This window comes from Physeter macrocephalus, chromosome 5 (genome assembly GCF_002837175.3).
Source record: "Physeter macrocephalus isolate SW-GA chromosome 5, ASM283717v5, whole genome shotgun sequence".
Lineage (NCBI taxonomy): Eukaryota > Metazoa > Chordata > Mammalia > Artiodactyla > Physeteridae > Physeter > Physeter macrocephalus.
In genome coordinates, this window is record NC_041218.1 from 20,934,728 (window position 1) to 20,958,179 (window position 23,452).

Genomic DNA, 23,452 nt, shown 5'->3' on the forward strand with positions numbered 1-23,452 from the left:
CCCTCCCACCGTCCCTATCCCACCCCTCTCGTGGTCACAAAGCACAGAGGTGATCTCCCTGTGCTATGCGGCAGCTTCCCACTAGCTATCTAATTTACATTTGGTAGTGCATATATGTCCCTGCCACTCTCTCACTTCGTCACAGCTTACCCTTCCCCCTCCCCATGTCCTCAAGTCCATGCTCTAGTAGGTCTGTGTTTTATTCCTGTCCTACCACTAATCTCTTCATGACATTTTTTTTTCTTAGATTCCATATATATGTGTTAGCATACGGTATTTGTTTTTCTCCTTCTGACTTACTTCACTCTGTATGACAGACTCCAGGTCTATCCACCTCATTACAAATAACTCAGTTTCATTTCTTTTTATGGCTGAGTAATATTCCATTGTATATATGTGCCACATCTTCTTTATCCATTCATCTGTTGATGGACACTTAGGTTGCTTCCATGTCCTGGCTATTGTAAATAGAGCTGCAATGAACATTTTGGTACATGACTCTTTTTGAATTATGGTTTTCTCAGGGTATATGGGCATTTTTTGATCCTAATCCTTTTCATCTTCTTTCACTCTTGTCAACAACAACCCTCGCTTAAGAAGCACTTACTTCGGGCCAGGAGAAGCCCCGTGCCAGGCGCTTCCCAGCCCTTTATGCTTTCAGAGGGAAGTAGTCGTGCCCATTGTGACGGGCATGACCCGTGAGGTTATGCCCTGGGAGTCCCCAGGGGCTTTGCTCTCCTCCTAGAGAGCCGGTATTGCTGGGTGATGTCCTGGGATTTCTGTGTGTGGGAACTTACATGGGTTAAACTGGACTTCTGAGGGCTCTGGAATTGTGCTTTCCTAGAAATAAGACGGGCTTTGCGATGATACAAAGCTGGGTTTCAACCCCAGCTCTGCCACTTATGAGCCATATGCTCTTGCAGAGCTAGTTTCCTCACCTGAAAAGCAGGTCGGACGCTCCTGACCCCAGCGAACAGTTGTCTGAGGAGTGAGGTACTGGGTGTGCGAGCATTTGCCTTGGGGCCTGGGGTCCCATGAACGATGCACAGATGCTGATGGTCCTCCTCGCCTCCAGCCCCTCTTCCTGCCAGGCAGGAAAGAGTTCTTGAGTCTCCACTCCATGTCAGGTGTGGGTCTGGCACTGTGGACACACTAGTGAGCAAGGCAGGCCCCCCCACTACCCCCCCGGAGCTCACAGGCCTCAGCTCCAAACTCAGTTCTTTAAGCAAAGGCTAGATCGACAGGAGCGCGGAGGCTCCTGCCTGGGAGCGGGGGCTGAGCTCTCTTCCTTTAAGTTTCTTCCCTCAGCACTGTGCATTTCAGTCTCAACCTCCCAGGGACACCCTGACGAGGTCCTGGCTTCCTCTCCAGCCCTATCTCCTCCTGCTTTCCAGACAGACTCTTCCTGGCGTGCACCCTGGTTGAAATGCCCTTGCTGTGGCTCCAGCGACCCCTTCCCAAGGAGGCCCTTCCTTTCCAGCTCTGCGGGTCCTCTCGAAGTTCACGGCTCAGCCCAAGTGCCATCGCCTCTCCAAGGCCTCCCACGGCCTCCTCCTTGCTCCCTAGCCCGGGGTTAGAGGTTAGCTGTCCTCACCTGAGCTCTCGGGAGTCTGTCATGTAACGTTTCACCGTCTGAGTAATTGGGTTCTGGCGGCGTCTGCCCCCTGACTCTGGGATTTTCAAGGGCCTGGTCCAGCCTCGGCCATCCTTGGGTCCATGGTGTCTTGTTCATTTAGAACGTGCCCTAAGCCTACGCTTGCCATGTGGGGGCAGAGATGAAGTCCCTCTGCTCACAAGACTGCTGTCGGTCGCGGGTGTGCCGGTGTCCCTACTCTGATGTTTTCTTGAGAATGTTTGTGGTTTTCATTGGGAATGAAAACGTCAATGTCAATGTCATGGTTAGCTGACAGTGTCAAGTGTTTGTTTTGCTTTCCTTCTCTTTCTTCTCTTGGTTTCCATCTAACTTTGTACTCTCTCTTGCTTGTGGGAGGGGCAGATAGGTTTCTTTGGCTCAGCCATCTATCTCTTCCCATCACCTTGTTTCTGAGTTGTTTGGGAGGGGGAAATGAGAGAAATTCCACAGAGCTGAGACGTCTCCGAATAAGATGTAGGCCATTCCTGCCCAGATTTCTCCCAAACTGGAAGAAATATGAAGCCATCCTCTGGAAACACACGCAGAAAAGCATCTTGAATAGAAATGAATGAGACCATTAGGATGGAAAGCTATTTTGTTCCACGGGTAGTTATTTATTTATTTATTTATATTTATTTACTTGACCACTTTTCTTAAAGCATTTGTTCTCTTCCTTTAATGAAAACCTCTCAGAGGAGGCCTCACCCTGGGCAGTGGCCAAGACCTGCCTCATTAAAATGATGTCGGGGGGCTTCCCTGGTGGCGCAGTGGTTGAGAGTCCGCCTGCCGATGCAGGGGACACGGGTTCGTGCCCCGGTCCGGGAAGATCCCACATGCCGCGGAGCGGCTGGGCCCGTGAGCCGTGGCCGCTGAGCCTGCGCGTCCGGAGCCTGTGCTCCGCAACGGGAGAGGCCGCAACAGTGAGAGGCCCGCGTACCGCCAAAAAAAAAAAAAAAAAAAAATGACGTCAGGGGGCTTCCCTGGCGGTCCAGTGGTTAAGACTTCACCTTCCGACGCGGGGGGGTGCAGGTTTGATCCCTGGTCAGGGAACTAAGATCCCACATGCCTTGCAGCCAAAAAACCAAAAGCAATATTGTAATAAATTCAATAAAGACTTTAAAAAAAATGAAATAAACAAAAAGACATCGGGGCTCAGACCTGGTCATTGCGCCCAGAGGACCTGGTGGCTGCCTCAGAGTAAAGGGATCCGGGATGTGAGTTGTTAATATGGCCTCATGCACCGCCCAGCACGGGGGAGGTGCAAAGGAGAAGCTTCCTCTGCAGTAGGTGCAGACCCAGAGGGCCAGGGCTGTAATGGACAGCCCCCAAAAAAGGGTTGTCTGAACTAGTCTTCTGGGCGTAAACAGTCACTGGTGGACGTCCCCGTCTGTGCCTGGCTGGGGTGAACTGAGGTGTTTTAGCAGGACAGCGTGAGAGTCTGCCATGGACTTGGACAGCCCTGGTCCTGGTTTCAGTTGGCCTCTGGGGCTTTTAGCTGTGCAGCCTGGATTACTCCCCTCAGCTGTAAAGGTGGGAGTGTCAGTAGTACTTATATCACAAGGCTGCTAGCCAGGGTCCCAGCAGGAAACACTGTACATACAAATCGGGTCATTGGCACAAAAGTTAATAGAGGGGGTCTTGACATGTGCCTCCTTAGAGGCAGGGCAGTGTTTGGGGGCGAGAACACTGAGGCCCGTTACCTCCCCTGGGACCAAAGGGAGGCAGGCAGGAGGTGGTTCACAGGACCTGCAGCCCCCCTCCCCTCCTCCTAGCCTCTCCCCCTCCTACTGGGCTTCGGCTGATTCTCCCCACCGGCTGCACGTAACCAGGCCCAAGGGCAAGGAGCCTGCAGAGGTATAGTCCATACAGGTCAGCCTGCTGGGCATGGAGAAGGGTAGAGAGCAGATCTGGAGGGGCAGATGGAAGATGCCCCGCACTGAAGGGTTTGTTAAGATGAAATGAGGGTCCCTGGAAGGTGCTGGACAGTGGCTGATGCCAAGCCAGGCATTCTGTGGGCAATGGCTGTTTATCATCATCACCACCGTTATCATTGTTGTCACTGTTGCTGGTATTATGACTAGTACTGTTACTGAAGTGCCCTCCTGCTGCCACCCAGCTTGGGCACTCATAGCCACACACTGGGGGCTGGCTCCCTTGGCCCCAGCGTCCCCCATTGCAGGTCTGTTTCAGCGTGTGCAGGATGCTTTGAGGGCCCAGCCAGACAAGCTGTGGGGTGAAACTAAGCCTCTGCCTTTGTCAACCAGCATCACGAGTCTTTCCTTTCCCCTCCCCCGTAGGGAGCCTGCACTCCTCCCTCGACACTGCTGCGCCTAGTGTGACTGTGCCCCGAGGACGCGTCTCTGAAATGAAGGCCATGCCTTGGAATTGGACCTGCCTGCTCTCCCACCTCCTAATGGTGGGGATGGGCTCCTCCACTCTACTCCCCCAGCAGCCACCCCTGCTGCCCCAGAAGCGGTCTTTTGTCACGTTCCGCGGGGAGCCCGCCGAGAGCTTCAACCACCTGGTGGTGGACGAGAGGACAGGGCACATTTATGTGGGGGCCGTCAATCGGATCTACAAGCTGTCCAGCGACTTGAAGGTCCTGGTGACCCACCAGACCGGGCCGGACGAGGACAACCCCAAGTGCTACCCTCCCCGCATTGTCCAGACGTGCAACGAGCCCCTGACCACCACCAACAATGTCAACAAGATGCTCCTGATAGACTACAAGGAGAACAGGCTGATCGCTTGCGGGAGCCTGTACCAAGGCATCTGCAAGCTCCTGAGGCTGGAGGACCTCTTCAAGCTGGGGGAGCCTTTTCACAAGAAGGAGCACTACCTGTCGGGGGTCAACGAGAGTGGCTCTGTCTTTGGGGTGATCGTCTCCTACAACAACCTGGACGACAAGCTCTTCATTGCCACGGCCGTGGACGGGAAGCCGGAGTATTTCCCCACCATCTCCAGCCGGAAACTGACCAAGAACTCAGAGGCGGATGGCATGTTCGCGTATGTCTTCCACGATGAGTTTGTGGCCTCGATGATCAAGATTCCTTCGGACACTTTCACCGTCATCCCCGACTTTGATATCTACTACGTCTACGGCTTCAGCAGCGGCAACTTTGTCTACTTTTTGACGCTTCAGCCTGAGATGGTGTCTCCCCCCGGCTCCACCACAAAGGAGCAGGTTTACACGTCCAAGCTCGTGAGGCTTTGCAAGGAGGACACGGCCTTCAACTCCTACGTGGAGGTGCCCATTGGCTGTGAGCGTGGCGGGGTGGAGTACCGCCTGCTGCAGGCTGCCTACCTGTCCAAAGCTGGGGCCGTGCTCGCCCGGACCCTCGGGGTCCGCCCAGAGGACGACCTCCTCTTCACCGTCTTCTCCAAAGGCCAGAAGCGGAAAATGAAATCCCTGGACGAGTCGGCCCTGTGCATCTTCATCCTGAAGCAGATCAATGGCCGCATTAAGGAGCGGCTGCAGTCCTGCTATCGGGGCGAGGGCACGCTGGACCTGGCCTGGCTCAAGGTGAAGGACATTCCCTGCAGCAGCGCGGTGAGTCCCGGGAGGGCCTGTGGGCCGGGATGGCACCGTGTCGAGACCTAGGCTGTGGCCTCCGTGGGGTGTGAATCATCTGTCCCATTTTGTAGATGAGACAAGTATATCCCACTTCTGGGTCTCACTGGACTCGGATTATCACCAGCTCAAGCATGCTGTGACCATGAGCTTATAAGAGTCAGAGCTGGAGCTAAATGTAGATTTCCTATCGGCACTTTTCTCTATTCCGTTTGGCTCACTGGCTGTAGGAGGAGGGGCTGGAACAGGCGGAACTGTGTGCCGTAGATGCCGCGTGCATCAGGCATTCTTGAAGGCTGCAGTGTCGTATGCGGTGCCTTGAGAGGTGTACCCACCTTCTTACCGGTCATGCTGCAAGTCACTCTGCTGGGAGCTTAGAATAAAACCAATGGGCGGTGGAGGCAGAGCTTAGAGTAAAACCACGACTGGGAGTAGGGAGGCAGTCATTTTACATTCGGGGGTAGATGTAGAACTTCAGGAGAGGTATGTTTTTAGCCCCTTGCGTATCTTTAGGAAATGGGAAAATAAGATCAGAAGAAGTAGGGTGAGAGTCCAGTGAACATAGAGGGGAAAACTGTATTTATTAAGTATCTTCTGTGTGCACAGTCTCATGGAAGAAACGTGTCACAGTGCAGAAGCAGCCATGGAGCAGTGCTGGGTGACAGAGGGCTGAAGGAAACCAGGGGATGGGGAGAATGAAGGGTTGGTTTAGGAGGCCTGCCCAGGGCCCGTGGGCCCTGAGGGACAGACCGGACCTCAGAACTGCCGGGCAACCACCGGTGCCACGGGTGACACAGCCTGCTGCCTCTCCCAACATAACTCACTTGTGACCCAATGTGAAAAGCTTCTGCCTTTCTGTGGCTTGACTTCTGTTCATCTTCAATGTTGTTTTTTTCTCAACCATTCTTAAAGTGACTTGGAAGGTTCAGCTGTTGGCATCTTCTATGCCCTGTGTCACTTTCCTCTCCCTTTTTCTTTTTTATTGTCCATTTGAAAAATTATGAACCTAGTTGGAGAAAATCTATCCTATAGTCTTAATGCAGGGAGAAGAAAGGACAATTCAGTCATCAGGTAGAAGTATGCACGCGCATGGATGTGATTCTTCTCTCCTAGTCAGACTTTGGTGGAATTCCATATTAGGAAAATGTACTTGGATTGATTTAAGAAGTGCTAGTTTCTTTTCATGAAATATGGCTGCTTACCAAGCAGACCTCAGGGGGCACTGGCACCCACACCTCCAGCACGGGGTGAGGCCATTCCTCCAGGCAATGGAATTTGGGGGAGGGGGAGGGGAGAGGGAGGAGAAAGAAGGAACTCACTTGTGCCCCAAGGTTTCTCTTTGGTGCCCTAGCATTTAGGCTCAGGCTGTTTTCTAGTGACGAGTTTTCCAGTTACCTGGGCTGATACTAAAAGACGCCATTTCTTCTTGGGGGTTCTGGAAAGCCAGGAGACCCCTAGTGTCGCAAAGGAAATGGGAGAGGCACCATGCGCCAAAGAAGGAAGCAACACGTGGACCATCATTGCCAGGCCAGAGAATTGAGGGGAGTCCCCTGTATCTGCTGAGCCCTAGCAGGTGACATATCTTTTGGAGACTTTGGCCTGGGCAGTAGGTGACCCACTCGAGAGAGTCTGTGAGACTAGTTTATGAACTTGGGGGTCATGGACTGCTCCCACATGAAGGCAGTGAATGACAGGCCAGGTGCTGTGCTTTGTGTATGTATATTACACACTCAGACGTAGGTCCCTGGGGAGATGCCCTAAGAGTGTTGGCATGGGGAAGGTGCCCAGGGATCCCCTGGTCTGTACCTTCATTCTGAGGCCCAGCAACTTGAATGAGTTGCCCCAGGTCATAGAATTTGTGAGTGAATAGCAGAGACCCCATTTGAAGAGAACCACCCCCACCCCCTTGCCTCTCACCACCACGCTTGCACACACGCACATACATACACACTCCTACACACATGCATGTGCACGTACACAAGAAATACCCTCACAAGCACTCACATATACACCTTGTGTTAGAAGAGAGCAAATTTATGCTGTGTGCTTACTAAGTTCTTTTGAGATCAGAGGGGTTGGCTATGTTTGCTGCAGAAAACTTGCTCCAATCCTGTCTTTTTGGGCAATGCTTTTGGGAGTAAAATCAGCTGCGTTGTGTTAGAAGAGAGCAAATTTATGCTGTGTGCTTGTGTGCTTACTAAGTTCTTTTGAGATCAGAGGGGTTGGCTATGTTTGCTGCAGAAAACTTGCTCCAATCCTGTCTTTTTGGGCAATGCTTTTGGGAGTAAAATCAGCTGCGGAGATCAGCCTGGCTGCCCATGGGCAGGCATTTGTCTCGCCCTTTGCTCCCTGCCACAGTACAAAAAGCAAAGTTCATCACGGGAGTCTGCAGAGCTGCAGGTCCTAACATCCGCCTGGCGGCCTTGGAGAGAACAGAGGGAAGGCAGCTTTGCAAGACAGGCTAATGCCAGGACTGGGAGCAATGGAGCCAGATAACAAGCTTTTGATTTTTCTTTGGGCTTTAATTAGCCTTTTCAAGTTCGAGGCAAGTTCAGGGCTGAGAGCAGAAAGGAGGAGGCCAGAAACTCCGCACAGGGCTGGGGCTGTCTCCCCAGCCCGTCTAAAAGGCCACACCAGCTTTTAATGCACAGTATCAGTTTCCTTTGATTCAGCCCATACTCGAGTTAGTTTGCTCTGGGGCTTGGCTTCGGTTCTTTTGGCCTCAGCTCAGACCACGCAGGCCAGGCTCCTGAGTGTCCCCGTTGAGGAGCCCTCACAGGCACAGTGTTTGCAAACCCAGCTTTTCCTGCACTCATTCATTCACAAGACCGTTGGATTCCTTTCCTTTTTGCCTTCTTACCTTGAGGCAGGGAGGGATGAGTTGAATTCTAGAGTTCTTTTTTGCCTCTGAGTCCAGGATTCCCTTGAGGCCTGGGAAGGGGAACCGATTCTCAGATGGCCTCTGTCCTGCGGCGTTTCAGCTGCAGGAAAGTGGAGGAGGGGAGCATAAGGCCCAGGAGGCTGACTTTAGGACTTGTTTTTTGTAGGGTTGGGTGTCCCTTGTGGGTTTTGTCATAGTTACAACTCAGAGAGCTTGAAAAGTGGTTCATTTTAAAACTGAGATATAATTGACATGTAACGCTATATTAGTTTCAGGTGTACGGCCTAATGGTTCAATATTTGTATATATTGCAAAACGATCACCACAAGAGTCTAGTTAACATCCATCACCATACATAGTAACATATTCTTTATCTTATGATTGGAACTTTCGAGATCTACTCCCTTAGCAACTTTCAAATATACAATACAGTATCATCAACTATGTCCCCATGCTGTACATTACATCTCCAGGACTTATTTTATAACCGGTATTTTGTACCTTTTGCCCAGTGACTCATTTTTATTGTGCTCCTGTTGTCCTAATTCCCTAAGCTAGAATGCTTGTTCCCTGGTGCTCTTCAGGCTTTTCTGGTCTCTTCATTTCGTGGGATTCACATTCCTTCCCCTGAACTCGTGCCTGCAGGACTCAGAGCAGGAAGTAGTATGAGCCCTTAGGCTCCACCCCCTCACTAGGTCCCAGCTGTGTTTGGCTGTGTTCAGGGAAAATGGGGTCGGAGCCTGCCGTGCATGGGGCGTTGGTGGAGCCATGTGGTGGCCCACAGCCTGGTGACCAGGCTGGGGGAGAAGCTTTGGGCTGGGGACCTGGAGCCTCGATCTGCAGGCCCCCAGGGAGCAACCTGTTGTCTTTATTCCAGGAGAACCAGAGAGCCTGGCTGAGTCCCTATCACAGATAAGGGCCAGCCGGCCAGGAGTGTCTTCCTCTTGGGACTGTGTCCCTGTGAAAGTCAGCGCATGTTGCAAACGAAAATCCTGGAGTGGGCCTTGGGTGTAGAGGCTGGGGAAGCAGCCCAGGTGTTTTCTGGTGCTTGGGGGACGGGGGGGGGGAATGGAAGCAACTTCTAGTTTTGCCTTCTGGCCCATTCTTTCTTGTGTCCTGTTTTTTCCCAGCTTGGACGGAAAGAGGTATCCAAGAACAAACGGGCTGGCATCTGAAAATTACTCTAAGGACCTCAGGAGGGCCTGTGCAGAAGGAGGGTCCTAGAGGGATCAGCCAGGGCTCCTCCCAGTGTGTCTTAGGACTTGGGAGACTGTAGATCAACCTAAGGCCTTTTGCTGGTGAGCGTCCGGGGGCGGGGTTACGGATAATGATGTAATTTCTTTGTTTCTGCTGCTCAGCCCTGAGATGGTCTCTATCTTTGGTGCCTTTGAAGGCTGCTATCCGGGATCCCCAAACCGTCTGTCTGCAGAGCAGTGACAATTGAGACAAGGAGCTCATAGCCTGAGGCTCTTGTCATGTGCCACGGCCCTGAGCAGGCCAGGGCGACAGCTCTCAGCCCCTTGCTGGGAGCCCCGACACTCCTGACCTGCAGTGGGAATGCTGGGCTGGAGGCTGTGCTGTTGAGGCCCAAGGCTCTTGTGTTCTATGTGGGCCGAGAGGCCCGGTGTCCTGGAGGCCCCCAGGCACGGCTATCTACATCTCCTCACCCTTTCTTCAGCCTTTGGGGTCACCTCACGGGACACCATCCCTTCTGCCTCCAAATGAGTTAATGCATGGATGAAACTCTCTTCAGGCCCTTGGCAATGTACCCTCTCCTGGTTGGTGCCAAGAATCATGACATGACATCAGTCTCCAGGAGCCTAGGAGTCCAGGAGAGAGACGCATCCAAGCGGGTCGTTACAGCCTGTGTGACGGGAACGAGGGCTGTGGCCATGAGAGTGACTGTCACCCATGCCACTTAAGTCTTCCCTAAGTTTGGAACCAGTTGAGAAATGGATGTAGGAGTCAGGCAGCATCAGCTTTAGTGCTGAGAAGCCTGGATGAGCAAAAATCAGCTGCTTAATCGCCCCCTCAAGACTCGAACTTAGAAGATGTAGGTCCGTGGGGCGGAACTTAGAAGATGTCGCTCCGTGGGGCGGAGACTGTCGCCGGAGTGACTGCCTCACACCTGTCCAGCCTCACCTGTCCAGCGGGGGCAGAGGGTGGTGGCCTCCGAGCCGCCCGACAGTCCGCCTGGGGAGTCCGTGTGGTGCCTGACAGTTTACAAAGGGCTTCATCGCCTCCTCTTCTCTCAGCAGTTCTCAGGATAATAGGAAAGGCAGACATCCTGTCCAGGTTGAGGAGATGGAGGAACCGAAAAGTCAGGTATTTCACTGAAGGTCATGTAGCTGGTGGACCAGAGCCTTCTATGCACCCTAATTCTCAGCCAGGTGCTCTTCCCGCTGGTGTTTCTCCATGACGCAGCGGTGGCACCTGGGCTGAGATGACTCCCGGTGCAGGGCCGTCTGGCATTGCAGGGCGATTGCCTGGCTGGGCCCTGGAGCACTAAGTGCCAATGGGACTGGACTCCGCAGTCACTGCGGGAACTAGGAAACCCCTCACGTTTCCAGAAGCCCCTGACTGAGAGCCATCGCCAGGCCAGGTGCCTGCCCGAGTTCAGGGTTTACTCACCAGCCCTGCTCAGTCTCACGAGGTTCACAGAGGCACCCGGGACCGAGCTTTTTATTTTCAACCCCAAGCTTCGCTTCATATCCAGCAGCGGCGAGTGGGAAAGGAGAACCCCGTTTGTGTGTGCTGTTGCCGTGACTCGTATCCACTGCTCTCCGGCAGGGCAGCCCTGGGAGGAGACAGGGTCACCCCCTGGACGCGGGCTGGCCTCCCAGCCCAGCCTGGATGGTCACGCCGTTCGGTCTGGCGCCTGGGATCCTGAAACGCCACCAGCGTGCGTATCCGGAATGGCCAGGCAGCCACCCCAGGCTCCGGGTGTCGGTTTCTGCCCGTCTGCTCGGCCTGTTTTCTTTTCCTGTCAGCAGGAAGTGCAGCCCTGACTGGATGGGTATGTCCTGTTGTTTGTGGCGCGAGGCAGTCCTTTCTCTTTCTGCTCAGCGGACCAGGAACTCCTGCTCCTGTCTCCCCCATCCCTCCTTCCTCAACTCCAGTTCACTACACACACACACACACACACACACACACACACACACACACACACACACACACACACACACACACACACACACACGGGGGCCATTAAACATGCGCCGCATACACCACACTCAAGTCCCAGTGACAGCACACATCACAAATCTCCTTCCACATCAGCCCAAGCCCTCACCCCTCACAGCGCATTGACCCCGTACTCCAGACTTGTGTTTTAGCAGTGGGTTGGGAGGTGCTGCCATATCACAGACCCTGTCTTTATTCAAGTTCTCCCCCCTCCCCTTGAGATGGCTCCTGTTCCAGGTATTCAGGTGGAAAGAACACCCACCTCTTTCTCTTTGGCCAGCAGAATTTGCAATTGAAGTTGCATCTCAGCCAAGTACACGTGGTGCTTTGGGGTCCAGGATGGTGGCTGAGCCCTGGGTGATATGCTGGGCCTGATGAGAGGAAGGGGCTTGAGGCTGACCTCCTAGGCTGGGCATGACCTCCCAGGACACCACCCTGGAGCCCATCGGGCCAGCAGGGAGGGTGACGAGACCCAGGAATCACATCCGCAGCCCGTTAACACAGACAGCTGCCACGACCTCAGGGCGGGGTTTGCCGAGCAGCAGGTAGGCCGTGAGGCCGGCAAGGCCGTGTCCTAACACCGAGAGAACGACGTCATGAAGCCCTGCACGGAGGCGTGCACCCCTGTACACACACGCACGTGTGCACACGCATCCTCTCTGCTCTGGATAGATGCATCCCTTTCTCCTGGTGTCTGTTCCCTGTCATTTCTGTCTGTCGCTCTCTCTGCTGTGTTTCACTCTCTCACTTCTACTCACACTCTGTGCACCGTCGTCCCTGAGGCTCCCTCCTCCTGTGATTTATCCTCCCTCACACCTCCACACCGCACACAGCAGCTAGCACAGCGAGATTTCTCTCCCGTGTACACACACGCTTGCGCACACACACACACACGCACCCCCAGATGGTGTGCGACAGCCCAGCCCAGATTGGCAGCCAGGCCTCTCATTCAGTCAGCACACAGACTGGCCTGACTTATCCATCCAGATCTGCATTTCTGGGTCTTTCCTTCAATTCCCGTCATCCTCACAGGGTGGCGTCTTGGCCGGGATGCCGGCCTGGGAGCTTGGGCCTCTGGATCTCAGCCAGGTCCAGCTCGTGAGAGATCACTGAGCTGGTAGGCGGTTTCCTTTTTGCTTTAAATTATACATTTCACCTTCTAGAAGGAGGTGATAAAACAACATCCCTTTAATAAAGTGTGCTGAGACTCCTAGGGAAAGAGAAATACAGAGACATTAATAAATGATGATAGTCACAGAGCACCTTATATTTGTAGAACACTGAAACATCTCATAGCATCATCAATATAGTCTCCTTTGGTTACAGTAACCACCTGATGAGACAGAAAGAGACTTAATAATATTGCTGTGATTTCATACTGATATTTTTTCTCCACCAATACCTGCTTTTGAGAGATTTGGGCTGTGCCTAACCCAGATGTCATGTTCAGAATCCCAGGCCTGGAGCGTGCCCCATCCGCCTTCCCTGCCATCCAGCACGTGTTACGAATGCTAAGTTAAGGCCTTTGAAGGAGAGGATACATTTCCAGCCAGATTCTCCTTGCTGTCACCTTCATGTGCCCCTTAGTTTTTGTAAGACAGAAGGGAATGACTACACGTTGGCGCACGGCGCTTGCTTCATTTCATTAACAAAGTTAGTGGAGAGCAGGAAAAAAGACAACTCACGGAGTTCTCCATTCGGCCTCTCAATTTACATTTTTTTTCCTGGTGGATTGGGCCCCGCATGCTGTCCATGTGTTTGAAACGGGATCAGCGGGGGAGAAGAAAGCCCACATCTTTTCCCAGTCTCGGTGTCATTACTGCGTCTCTGTCAGTGTTCCAAAATATAATGGGATTTGTTCAGCTGATTTATCCTGCGTGCAGGCAACATTATCCAGACCCACACTCGGGCCTGAGGAGCAAAGCGGGGGAGATGCACAGCAGCGAGAGTGGGGCTAATAGCATTTATTCCCGCTAACAAGGGAATGACCTACCCCGTAATTCAGCCTGGCGATCGGGACCACTGCTACCCGGTGCCCGCTAGAAAACACACAGACTTAATCATTGTGGTGTGCCCTGCTCCAATTACAGCCCTGGTGGCAGCTGAGGTTGTCTGCAGCAGACAGGGAGAGAAGCGGGAGCGTGGGATTGATGGGCTGGCTGGGATTTCTTTGCCCTTGACAGGTAGCCACTGGGGACCTCTGAAGCTTAAGGTACAAAAGGAAAGGGACAGCACCCGAGTGGGTTTTGCTTGGAACCATTCCGAGGCCTTCCCTGGTCTTTTCCAGGGGCCCAGCTTTGGCTTCTGGACTAGTCCCATCACGGAGGTCACCTGCAGAACTGGGCTAGTGGATTTTCCTTCCTGTTTCTTTTGCTTGGCCTGCCTGTATCTCCAGTCATGGTGTCGTGGCCCTCTCTCCTTACCAGAGGGAGGAACGCAGGGCTCTCGGCAGCTGAGCTAATGAGGAGCAGGTCAGGGGTTCAATCCCTGGGATCCTGACTTGGAGCTGCTCTTTGCCTGCTATGCTCAGCATCTCCTAGGAGCGGTGCCTTGCTACGGCTCGCTACTGGTTACACTCTGGACTGCAGAGAGGGTGCTGGGCTTAATGCCCTTCTCTTGGGAAAACAGCTCAAATTCGTGGCATTAGTTTCCTATTAGAAGGATAGGTTGTTATCACGATGAGTGAGTGACCATGTAGATGACCTGTATTTTGGTACCCACCGCTTTTTAAAAAAATTTTTATTTATTTATTTATTTTTGGCTGTGTTGGGTCTTCGTTTCTGTGCGAGGGCTCTCTCCAGTTGAGGCGAGCGGGGGCCGCTCTTCATCGCGGTGCGCGGGCCTCTCGCTGTCGCGGCCTCTCTTGTTGCGGAGCACAGGCTCCATACGCGCAGGCTCAGTAGTTGTGGCTCACGGGCCTAGTTGCTCCGCGGCACGTGGGATCTTCCCAGACCAGGGCTCGAACCCGGGTCCCCTGCATTGGCAGGCGGCTTCTCAACCACTGCGCCACCAGGGAAGCCCATACCCACCCTTTTGAGTTGCTTAGAAGCAAGGCACGTGGCTCTTGGGAATCTTGGTGCGATTTGTCGGGTTCTTTCTCCACCCCCAAGACACTTTTCATGAAGCCCCTTCAATAACATGTTGGTCTAACTAGGTTACTGTGGCTGTGGTTTGCTGGCTTCCCCTCTCTGTCTCTGCACATTCATTCCCCCTACAATCTCATTGAAAAAGACACAATAAAGAACCATTCTGAGGTAATGCGTTAGTGATTAAGTGGAGGAGGCCTCCTTCCCGCTCCTTTCCTGACGTCTGGGCTCACAGCCGAGGTGTAGGGCCAACCTTCACCTCTGTCGGGGCTTCTCCAGCTTTGAAGAGAGTTCGACCACCTGGGGTCAGCACGGGCCATGGGCAGAGCTTCAGGGAGGGTTAGAAATCATAAGAGCGAGAGGAAAGTTTACGCAGAACAGTAAAGCAGTCAGAGGGTGGTATCGTCCAAGTTTTTGGATCTCTTTCTCTGTTACAGAAACGAGCACTCAGGCGCGTGGGAGTATTTTATGGAGTAACAGGCCTTCTGATGAGAGTAACCTTAAGCCAACCAGGGCCTCCCCACGGGGTTCCTACCTCCCTGAGGGCTCTCTCTGCTTCCCTCCTGCCCTGCCGTCAGACGGCACACAGAGTCATACACAGTGGGCATCAGACCCTGGTGCATTGATGAACACCTTGGGGTCAGTGGTTCTGTTTGAGATCTGGCCCCGATAAGTGGGAGATCATTATCTTCCTGTACTGCAGAGATTTACAGCTGGGGTCTGTATGTAGACATGAGCTACTACACTTACCTGATCAATATCTCCCTTTATATAGAAATCCCACATGCGTAATTCACTGGTTCCCCACTTCCAGCGGAGGTCTGCTCTGGTCAGCTCCCGGGGTGTGTGTGTGTGTGTGTGTGTGTGTGTGTGTGTGTGTGTGTGTGTGTGTGTGTGTGTATTGGGACATGAATCTAAGGACTGCTGAGCATGAATCTAAAGACATTTTCTTTTCCACATCAGCGGGCACCTCATGGGCTTCCACCTTCTTTTTCTCCTAACTTGTATTTATTTTCTAAACTTCAGCTCTCACTTTCCTTTGGGATAGGTCAGCCCAGGAAAGGAGGAAGCCCACTCTGATGACTAGCCAAGGACCTCCTCGGGGTGGGAGAGGTAGTTCCTCCCAGAGATCACAGAGGGGTGGAGGGCTCATCCTGGACAGCAGAAAAGGAAGCGAGCACTGTCCCAGAGCAGCCTCTCATCCTGACAGTAGGCTCCCGGATCCTGGAATCGGTTCCTTTGGGGCCACCCTCTAGCAACCTGGAGGAAGCCTCCATGTAATGCCAGTTTTGCCATCTAGTCTGGGAATGTGATAGGTCATGAGGGGTCATTTCACTCTCTAAGCCTCAATTTTTCTCTTCTGTAAAATGGGGCTGTTGAATTCTAAGATCTTGAGTCCTTTTCCTCTGAAATAGCACAGCGTGTGAAAGCTTGGCCATGCAGTGTCCTGGACAGAGAACCCAGAATTGAGCCCCAGTGTCACTCCTTCCTCGAAACCCAGCAGTTGTGGCCCTGCCCTCTGTCCCCACAGCACCAGGTGTGTAACTGAAGCTGGGCATACATGGCCTCGTCTAGTCATGGACCTGGTCTGTCTCCGCCACTGAGAAAGGGGCAGAAACAGAGATGTTTTCATCTTTATACGGTTGGGTCCTCACCTGCTGCTTGGTACCTAGTAGGTCCTTCTAAACATTCTTAAGCAAAGTAATAAATGAAGAACAGTAAATAGCGTTGTCTTCATTTAGTGCTTCAGTTTCCCCTAATGGAAACAGGGAGTTCCGGTAGCCTAAGAGACCAAAAGTTTGAAGGAAAAAGGCCCAACTGAAGGCCCCTCAGTGGGTGAGCTTGGAAGGTCTCTGATGCCTTCTCCCCCCATAACGGTCTGGCCTCCCAGCTTCGGGGGTGGGCGCAGGGGTGCTCAGGACTCCTCTGCATGAGGCTGGATGCTACTTTTGCCTTCAGGGAGGGCTGGAGAGCCGGTTTGCTCCCAGATGGAAGGACTCCTCTCTCTTCAGGAGCTGCCCATGAGCAATGGGAGGACCAGGTCTGACTTTGTATTTTCCACCCTGGGCTCAGAGACTGCAGCTGCCGGCCCAGAGCAGTCGGCGGCTGCAACCCCAGTTGGAGGAGTCGGCTGCATTTGTCCGTCCCTGAAGGCTCATCTGGTTAGCCTCCTTTGGATCAGTTTGGGATATTTGCAAACAGTGGATGCCGTGGGTGAGAGGGGCAGCCTATGGCTATGGGAGAGACCAGGTCCCAGAGCTGAGCTAATCGGCCCACAGGGGGATGGACCTGGTGACCTTTTCCTCATTAGCACTGCTTTTGGACCACTGAGCTCTGGCCTAGTTCTGATCGTTCCATAATAAGGACTCAATGTGGGGTTTCTGCAAAGGTGGGGCAATGAAGGGCAGGGCTAAAACAGCTCCACCTGGCAAGGCGGGTGCATCAGGAACCAGGCTGGGGGCCATGCTGGATCGGAGGAGGAGTGATTTCAGAATCAGGTTCCTGCCCCACCTCATCACCCAAGGCCTACAGGATGGATTGGCACAGGTGTCAGGTCGATGGTGGGGCACAGGGTCGGAGGGTGATGCCCCCATTGTCTCCCAGTTCTGCCCCCTTCTTCAGCCCTTCTCAGAGGGTCTCCACAGAGACCATCAGACACTGCGGGGGCCCTCGGGTGGCTGCTTTGCAGCTCTGCCCTGGAGCCTCGGGAGACTGCGGAGGAAGGATGCCGGTAGCATTTAAAATCCCCTTTCCGTGGAGATGTTAGAGCTTTTCAGAGTGCCAGTTTCTCTGCAGAGTGGGAGCAGTTTCCCTGTAATTGGTAAAGTAACCGTAACTGCTCTGTCATTTGAATGTAGCGACACGTAATTGCATGGTAACCTTTGCCGCCAGGGAAGCACGGTGAGCTGTGAGATGTAATCTGGAGTGTCAGCTCCGGCTCCCAGCGCCACCTCCACCACGGCTGCTCGGCCCGGGGGGCTGCCGTGGGCCCTCCCTTCAGGTCCAGTGGGTCCTGCTCCGGTGGTTACGCTTGTCACGTGCCGTTCTCTCCTGGGCCGGTCGATGGCACCCTCGGTAAGGAAGGGACGCCTGTGGTGATCTAAGAGGGTGCTTCTTACTAAAGCGCTGGGAAGGGGTTAAGATACAGATCTCTGAGCCCCACATGCAGAGTTTCTGATCCAGTAGATCTGGGGCGGGGCCCTCGAATTCGCATTTCTGAGGAGTAGCGCAACTCTTCTGGATCTTAAGACTATTTCTCTGCTCCTTCATTCAGCCTCATTGGCCTGATAGATCTTTAGGAAGTACCACCTTTGCTATTTCATCTTGATAACATTAGCCCCTTTAATCTTGATCACACCTCTACGAGGTGGATATCATGAATTTCCCCAAAGACGCTAAGACTCACAAAAGTTATCTGAATTGTCTAAGGATGACCAACAGTCATAAGAGCTAACACTGTCTTAGCACTAAGTGCCAGACATTGTTCTACATGTATTAGTCATTTGATCTTCACCACAGCACTGGGAAGTATATGCTGTTATTATTATCCCTATACTACCCATGATAAACTGGGGCACAGAGAAGTTAAATACCTTGCCCAAGGTCACACAGCATTAAATGGTAGAGCTGGAATTCAAACCTAGGCATTCTGACTCTAGTTCCACAGCGCTAGCCACTGTGAGACTCAAGCCTTTATTCAGTCATCCATCCATCCATTCATCCATCCATTATCCATTTAACGTATATGTCTTAACGTACTGTGAACCAGGAATCAAGCTAAGGATACAAACATGGGTAAAACATAGTCCCATCCTTGAGCTCATGGCCCCTGGAATCCAGTGGATCACCAACCTTAATTTATAAGCCAGGTACCCCGTGAGGACATTTATGGAAAGCAGATTTGGTATCTTCCTGATGGGGCAGAAGGGACCCCAGAGGGTGTGGCCCTGTCTACGGCCTTGAGGTCTGTTCACAGGGTTGCCTACCACATATATTCCCATGCAGCAGACCCTAATTCCTTTCCTTGGTAAGAATGCAGCTGCTGTCTAGCGAGTAAGCACTGTAGCGGGGGCCATAGCTCATCCGTGGGTATTTGTGGAATGGCAGGGAAGAGGTGCGATCTGGGCCTGCAGGCCTGCTGGGCTCCTGCTTACAGCAGAGTCCAGTCCCTTCCTGGCTCCTCTGGCTGCCGCTCTGATCTTGCTGTTAAGGGGCCCAGCGGAGGGCTCGGCCAGCGCCAGAGCAGAGGCTCTCCTGCCCCGTTGCCCAGGATGCGCAGGAATCTGCACCAACCCTTACTCGTGGAAGGCTTTCGCCCGTTAGCCTTCCCTTCCAGGGGCCCGGCATCTGCTCCCTGCACCCCAGCGCCCGGGTCTGCGGGCCCTGCGGGACTCTCCCTCCTCTCTCCTCCCCTCCCAGTGCTGTTATTACTCTGTGGCTGCAGCTCAGACTCAGCGGGTGGTGTCATTAGAGAGAGGTGCTCTGGCCGGGGTAGGGGGGGTGCGTGCAAGGGCCGCTCCCTGCCGCCATCCTACTTCTGTTCTGGGCGGGATTTCCATTAAAAAAACTAACGTGAAATCCCACCTTACCTTAATGAAGGGCTCTCCAGTTTAGCCGGTGTCTTCACACCTGATATCTCACCTAGGCCTCAGGACGGGCCGTCTTGCTATTTTCCCGTCAAGGAAGGTGAGGCCCAGAGGACAGGAGCGGCTTGTACCAGGATGTGCGGCCGGGAAGCAGCTCAGCTGCACGTGAACGTGAGACCTGTGCTTTCCCCCGACGTCAATGTTAAAACTCCCTTCCCTATCACCCCCGCTTTGAGGAAACGAGGAGTAAGCCCCTTCCCACCCCACGCCATAGCCAGGGGGCCTCGGCATCCATGCAGACCCGGGCTGCTCCTGGTCAAAGGCCTCCATCACCCCTTCATCACCTGGGGCCCCGCTCAGAGGGAGAAATCGAGGCACGGGTGAGCCTGGGCGAGAAGCCATCGTCCCTGGAATCTCGGCACCACGGTAGGAGCCCCAGTTGTCCCCTCTGCCTCATCTGAGCCTGATGACAATACCACGAGGTAGGCAATGCGGGGTGTACCTGTCAGGTACAGGTGAGGAGCCCGAGACCTGCCTCCTGATGGGGCCTCGCAGGGAGCTGTCATGAGCTGAAACCAGCAGAGTCCGAGCTGCCAGGCCACCAGGCTGAGCTGTCCTCACTTCCTTCCGATGAAAACATTCCTCACTTGGCCCCTTGACATGCAAGATGCCGCAGTGGCAGAGACTTGCTAGTCCCTGACTTTCTGCCTCTGAGCAAGCAGGGATGTAACGGGGCAACTGGCTGAATGCACACTCTCTTTTTGTACGTGGTTGGTTTTTATCTCGTGTTCTGCCCAGCGAAGAAGAATGGTCTTTGGAAACCGACCACTCAGAAATGTAGTTTCGGGGGGCTGAGCGGCCTGAGCCTTGTCAGGCCAATGAGGCGTGTATTTGTGCCAGGGACGGTGGAAGCATGGACGGCCTCGCTCCCTGCCTCGGTATCCCCTGTGCGGAGCAGACAATCGTTCGGTCTCACCTACTTGGAAAATGGGTTGTAATGGGTGAGGTCCTTTTGCTAATGGCAGAAGTCCCAGCAGCACAGTTTAGGGCCTAGAAAGTCCAGGATGAGGACTCCTTCTGAACCAGAGGCAGGAACATGCAAGGCCATGAAGATTCCCGAGCTGCCCTCTGAATGCTTGGCAGGTCACGGCAGTTACGTCCAGCAGGGAGAAAACACTGTCTGCCCTTTATCTGGATTTTTCCTTCCTCTCTTCTGTCCATCTCTTTCTCTCTCCGCTCTGTCTCCCCCGGCCCCCATTTCCTCGTTTTAGGAAAGAACCATAAAGATCAGACTAGACCTTGAAAGCTTCCTCCCACCTTTGACTCCTATAGTCGTTTTTGAAGGGGTGGGGTGCGTTCGGTCCGGGCTGTTGGGCCAGACCCTGCAATAGAGGCCAGAGGCAATGCCAGCCGTGGCGCAGCCGTCTGCTCTGCACGTGGCCTGCCGAGCCCGCCCGTGCTCTCTCCCTCCCTGCCCTGGCTGCTCCCACCACGGTAAGAGGGAGGGTGTCAGTGCTCAGCACGCTGTCTTCCCTGAGAAGGACAGCACTGCTGGGAGAGAGCTGAGGGAACCCCCGCATCCCTGGAAAGCGCCGCGTTGGCCGTTTGCACGCAGCTCCACTGGCAAGAGCCTGCCTGCTGGTTCTCCAGATGCCTCCTCCTTTGGCTGGATTGAAGCCTTTAAGAAATGACACCTTGTATTTTATTTCACTCCTTTCTCGGCAAAGTCCTAAGACGTTTACAGGCATTGAGCTCTATAGGCTTTATGGAAGCTCATCAAAAAGCAGAGGTTGTTTCCTTCATCTTTATAGAGTGGAAAATAAAAGCACAGGGCGATGGAATGAGTCTTCTAAGAGCACACAGTTCTTCTGAGAAAGAAGGGGAAATCCAGTGCAGGATCCTAGCACCTCGGGGAGATCTGTGCCAACCCAAAGCTGCTCAGTGGAGGGCTCTGGAGGCCCCTCACCAGCCATTGTCAAGGTCTTCTACACTCCCCAGTAGGACTCCCTGGCTGTGACCCTCTGCTTACATGGGGGGTCCGGGAGCCTGGAATAAAACGGGGAGAATTTCAGCTAAAACACTGGGGATGGGGTGGGGCAGGGAAATGGGCCAAAGGTTTTTCTTGTTTCTTCCCTGACTCCTGAAATTGTCCCAGAGTCAGAAGCAAGAGTTGGGTCAGTGTGTCCCACAGGGTACCTGGGAAAATATTCTCTTTAAGGGATGCTAGGAGGTGTTCCGGTCAAAAAAGTGGTTTAGGGAATAAAATGCTGAGAGAATTTTAAACATTTTTCTTCCTAAAAAGACTTTACAGACCCTTCTTGTAACAATTAGGAATGTCTTACATGGTGTTAGAATGCACTGCGTTTCAGTACGTTTCCCAAAATTATTTGCCCAAGGAGCCCGTTTATGGTAGAATATCTTGTGGGACTGGGGTTCCGTGGAAGACACTTTGGGAAATGCTGGTGAAGGTATGACAAGGTCAGGCTGCCTGCCCTTCTTCGCCGTGTTCTCAAAGAAGCAGAGAGCCTGAAATGGGACACAGTGAGGCACCTGTGGCCTGCTGAGTTCATCCACAAACCTTCCACTCTTCCCGTTCCTCCTTTCCCCAACCGGTTGTCTGTACACGTCTCTGCCATGGTGTTGTCGCACGTGTGTTAACATTTCTAGTTCTCTGTTCCACACGTTCGAGTCCTCGCCTGTGTGTCTGCTTAACAGTAAGTGTGTAGATGTGGAGACCTCGCCCCTCTCACTCCCCAGCAAGGCTGTCTGGAGCCCATGCTCATGGGTGCTGGCCCAGTGCTTTCCCAAGGGATGGTGATGATGGGCCATCTAAACTACCAAGATGGTGCCTGGAGGGGTTGGAGGAGGGGCAGAGAGACCCCGGCGTATAGTGTAAAGAGACTCCAGGGATCTGTGACTCTTTGCCATGGTCCTACAGCCTACTTAGATGACTGTTGACAGGTTACCTAGTTTCTCTGGAGCTGCGTTTTTCATGTAATAAAGGAGGGATTTATAACAGATGATCCATCTGTACGGATTCTTCTAGCTCCAGAGTTCTCTGACTCAGTACCTCCACCCATTGCCCTGGTGCTCGCTTCTAATTCTTCTCCTTCTTCATTTTCAGCTCTTAACCATTGAAGACAACTTCTGTGGCCTGGATATGAATGCCCCCCTGGGCGTGTCTGAGATGGTGCGTGGCGTCCCCGTCTTCACGGAGGACAGGGACCGCATGACTTCCGTCATTGCATACGTCTACAAGAATCATTCTCTGGCCTTTGTGGGCACCAAAAGCGGCAAGCTGAAGAAGGTAGGACAAGGTGTAGTCATTTTGGTTCTTGTGGAGACAGCCTGTCCCCCTCCAGGACGGATGTTCTCTTGCGTTCTTTTACTACCTTGGACCTGGTTGGCAGTGATACAGGTTTGAGCTAAGGAGCTGTGTTGCTGTTGAGGTCATCAGTGATACTCTTGTCCTTTCTCTGCCTTCACGTGCAAGGCTGTTGTGGGACTCACAGTGGGTGAGTGTGTGGATCCATCTGTCCGTTGGGCTGGTGATCTCCTGAGAGGTGTGCATCTCCAGGTTGCTAGGCCATTCTAAATACGGTGTATTCTGTCCAACTTGGGCTTATGCCCCAAGGCAATAGCCTTACGAGGCCTGGGTGGTTATGGAGGATGGACGGGGCAAGGGATATGCCTGTTCCTCCTGCTTCAGCCCTTCTGGCTGGTGCATCCGTCTGGACTCCATTCAGGGAAACCGACAGAGGAGAGTGTAGTACCTGCTGGAGTTGCTGTTAGGGCTAAGAGCCAAGTCGTGGGACGGGGAAACGCTGGATGTTTTGGGGACACAGAACTGCCCTAGGGGGAGTAGAACCGTGTGATCTGGGGATGTGAGTTTCCTCCTCATTCTCCAGAAGCTTGCTGGCTTCAGGGGCACTGGGTGGCCTTGGCCCATCCGCCGTGTTGGGGGCCCCTATCTATCCAGAACTATTTTCTCGCCCACCTCTGCTTGGGTTCTCATCTCAGTGAGTTGGTGCCCTCCTTGCTTGGATTAAAAGCCTTTCTAAGACTCTAGGCAGTAGGTCCTGTTTTCTGTTGGCTGATAATCATACTTGAGTCTTTTCCCTGGGAAATATTGATGACTGCATGTGGAGAGCCTGCTTGTTTTAATTAGGCTTCCCTTGGAATTAACTGGACATTGTGTGATTCAGATGGATAAAGCGGCACTGCCTGATCTGAGACTGAATTTTGATGCCTGCTCTTCTCTTTGCTGTATTTGTGGGTGTTAGCTTGACGGTCAAGGGGAAACGCTCTCTGCAAATCTAGGGACTGTGCCTGTTCTTCCATCCTACTGTGTGACAGCCCATTTCAGCAGTTGTTTTTTTCTTTAGAGTGTACGTCTCTGTGGAACAGGCAGTGGGGCTGGAGGGGGAGAGGTGGGGAGCAGAGCGTGTGGGGGTTGGGAATGTGTGTGTAGCAGTTACATGCATAGCAGCTGGAAGAAGAAACATACATTGG

General features: G+C 53.2%; 1 protein-coding gene across 1 annotated transcript in view; it reads left to right on the top strand.

The window, feature by feature from the left end:
* LOC114486275 (plexin-A4-like) overlaps positions 1-23,452 on the top strand; it is a 293,790-nt gene that overhangs the window by 236,406 nt on the left and 33,932 nt on the right. Inside the window, exons 4-5 of the mRNA XM_055084829.1 lie at positions 3,931-5,183; positions 22,065-22,247. Of these exons, the coding sequence (XP_054940804.1) occupies positions 3,931-5,183; positions 22,065-22,247 (1,436 nt within the window). The remainder of the gene's footprint in view (positions 1-3,930; positions 5,184-22,064; positions 22,248-23,452) is intronic.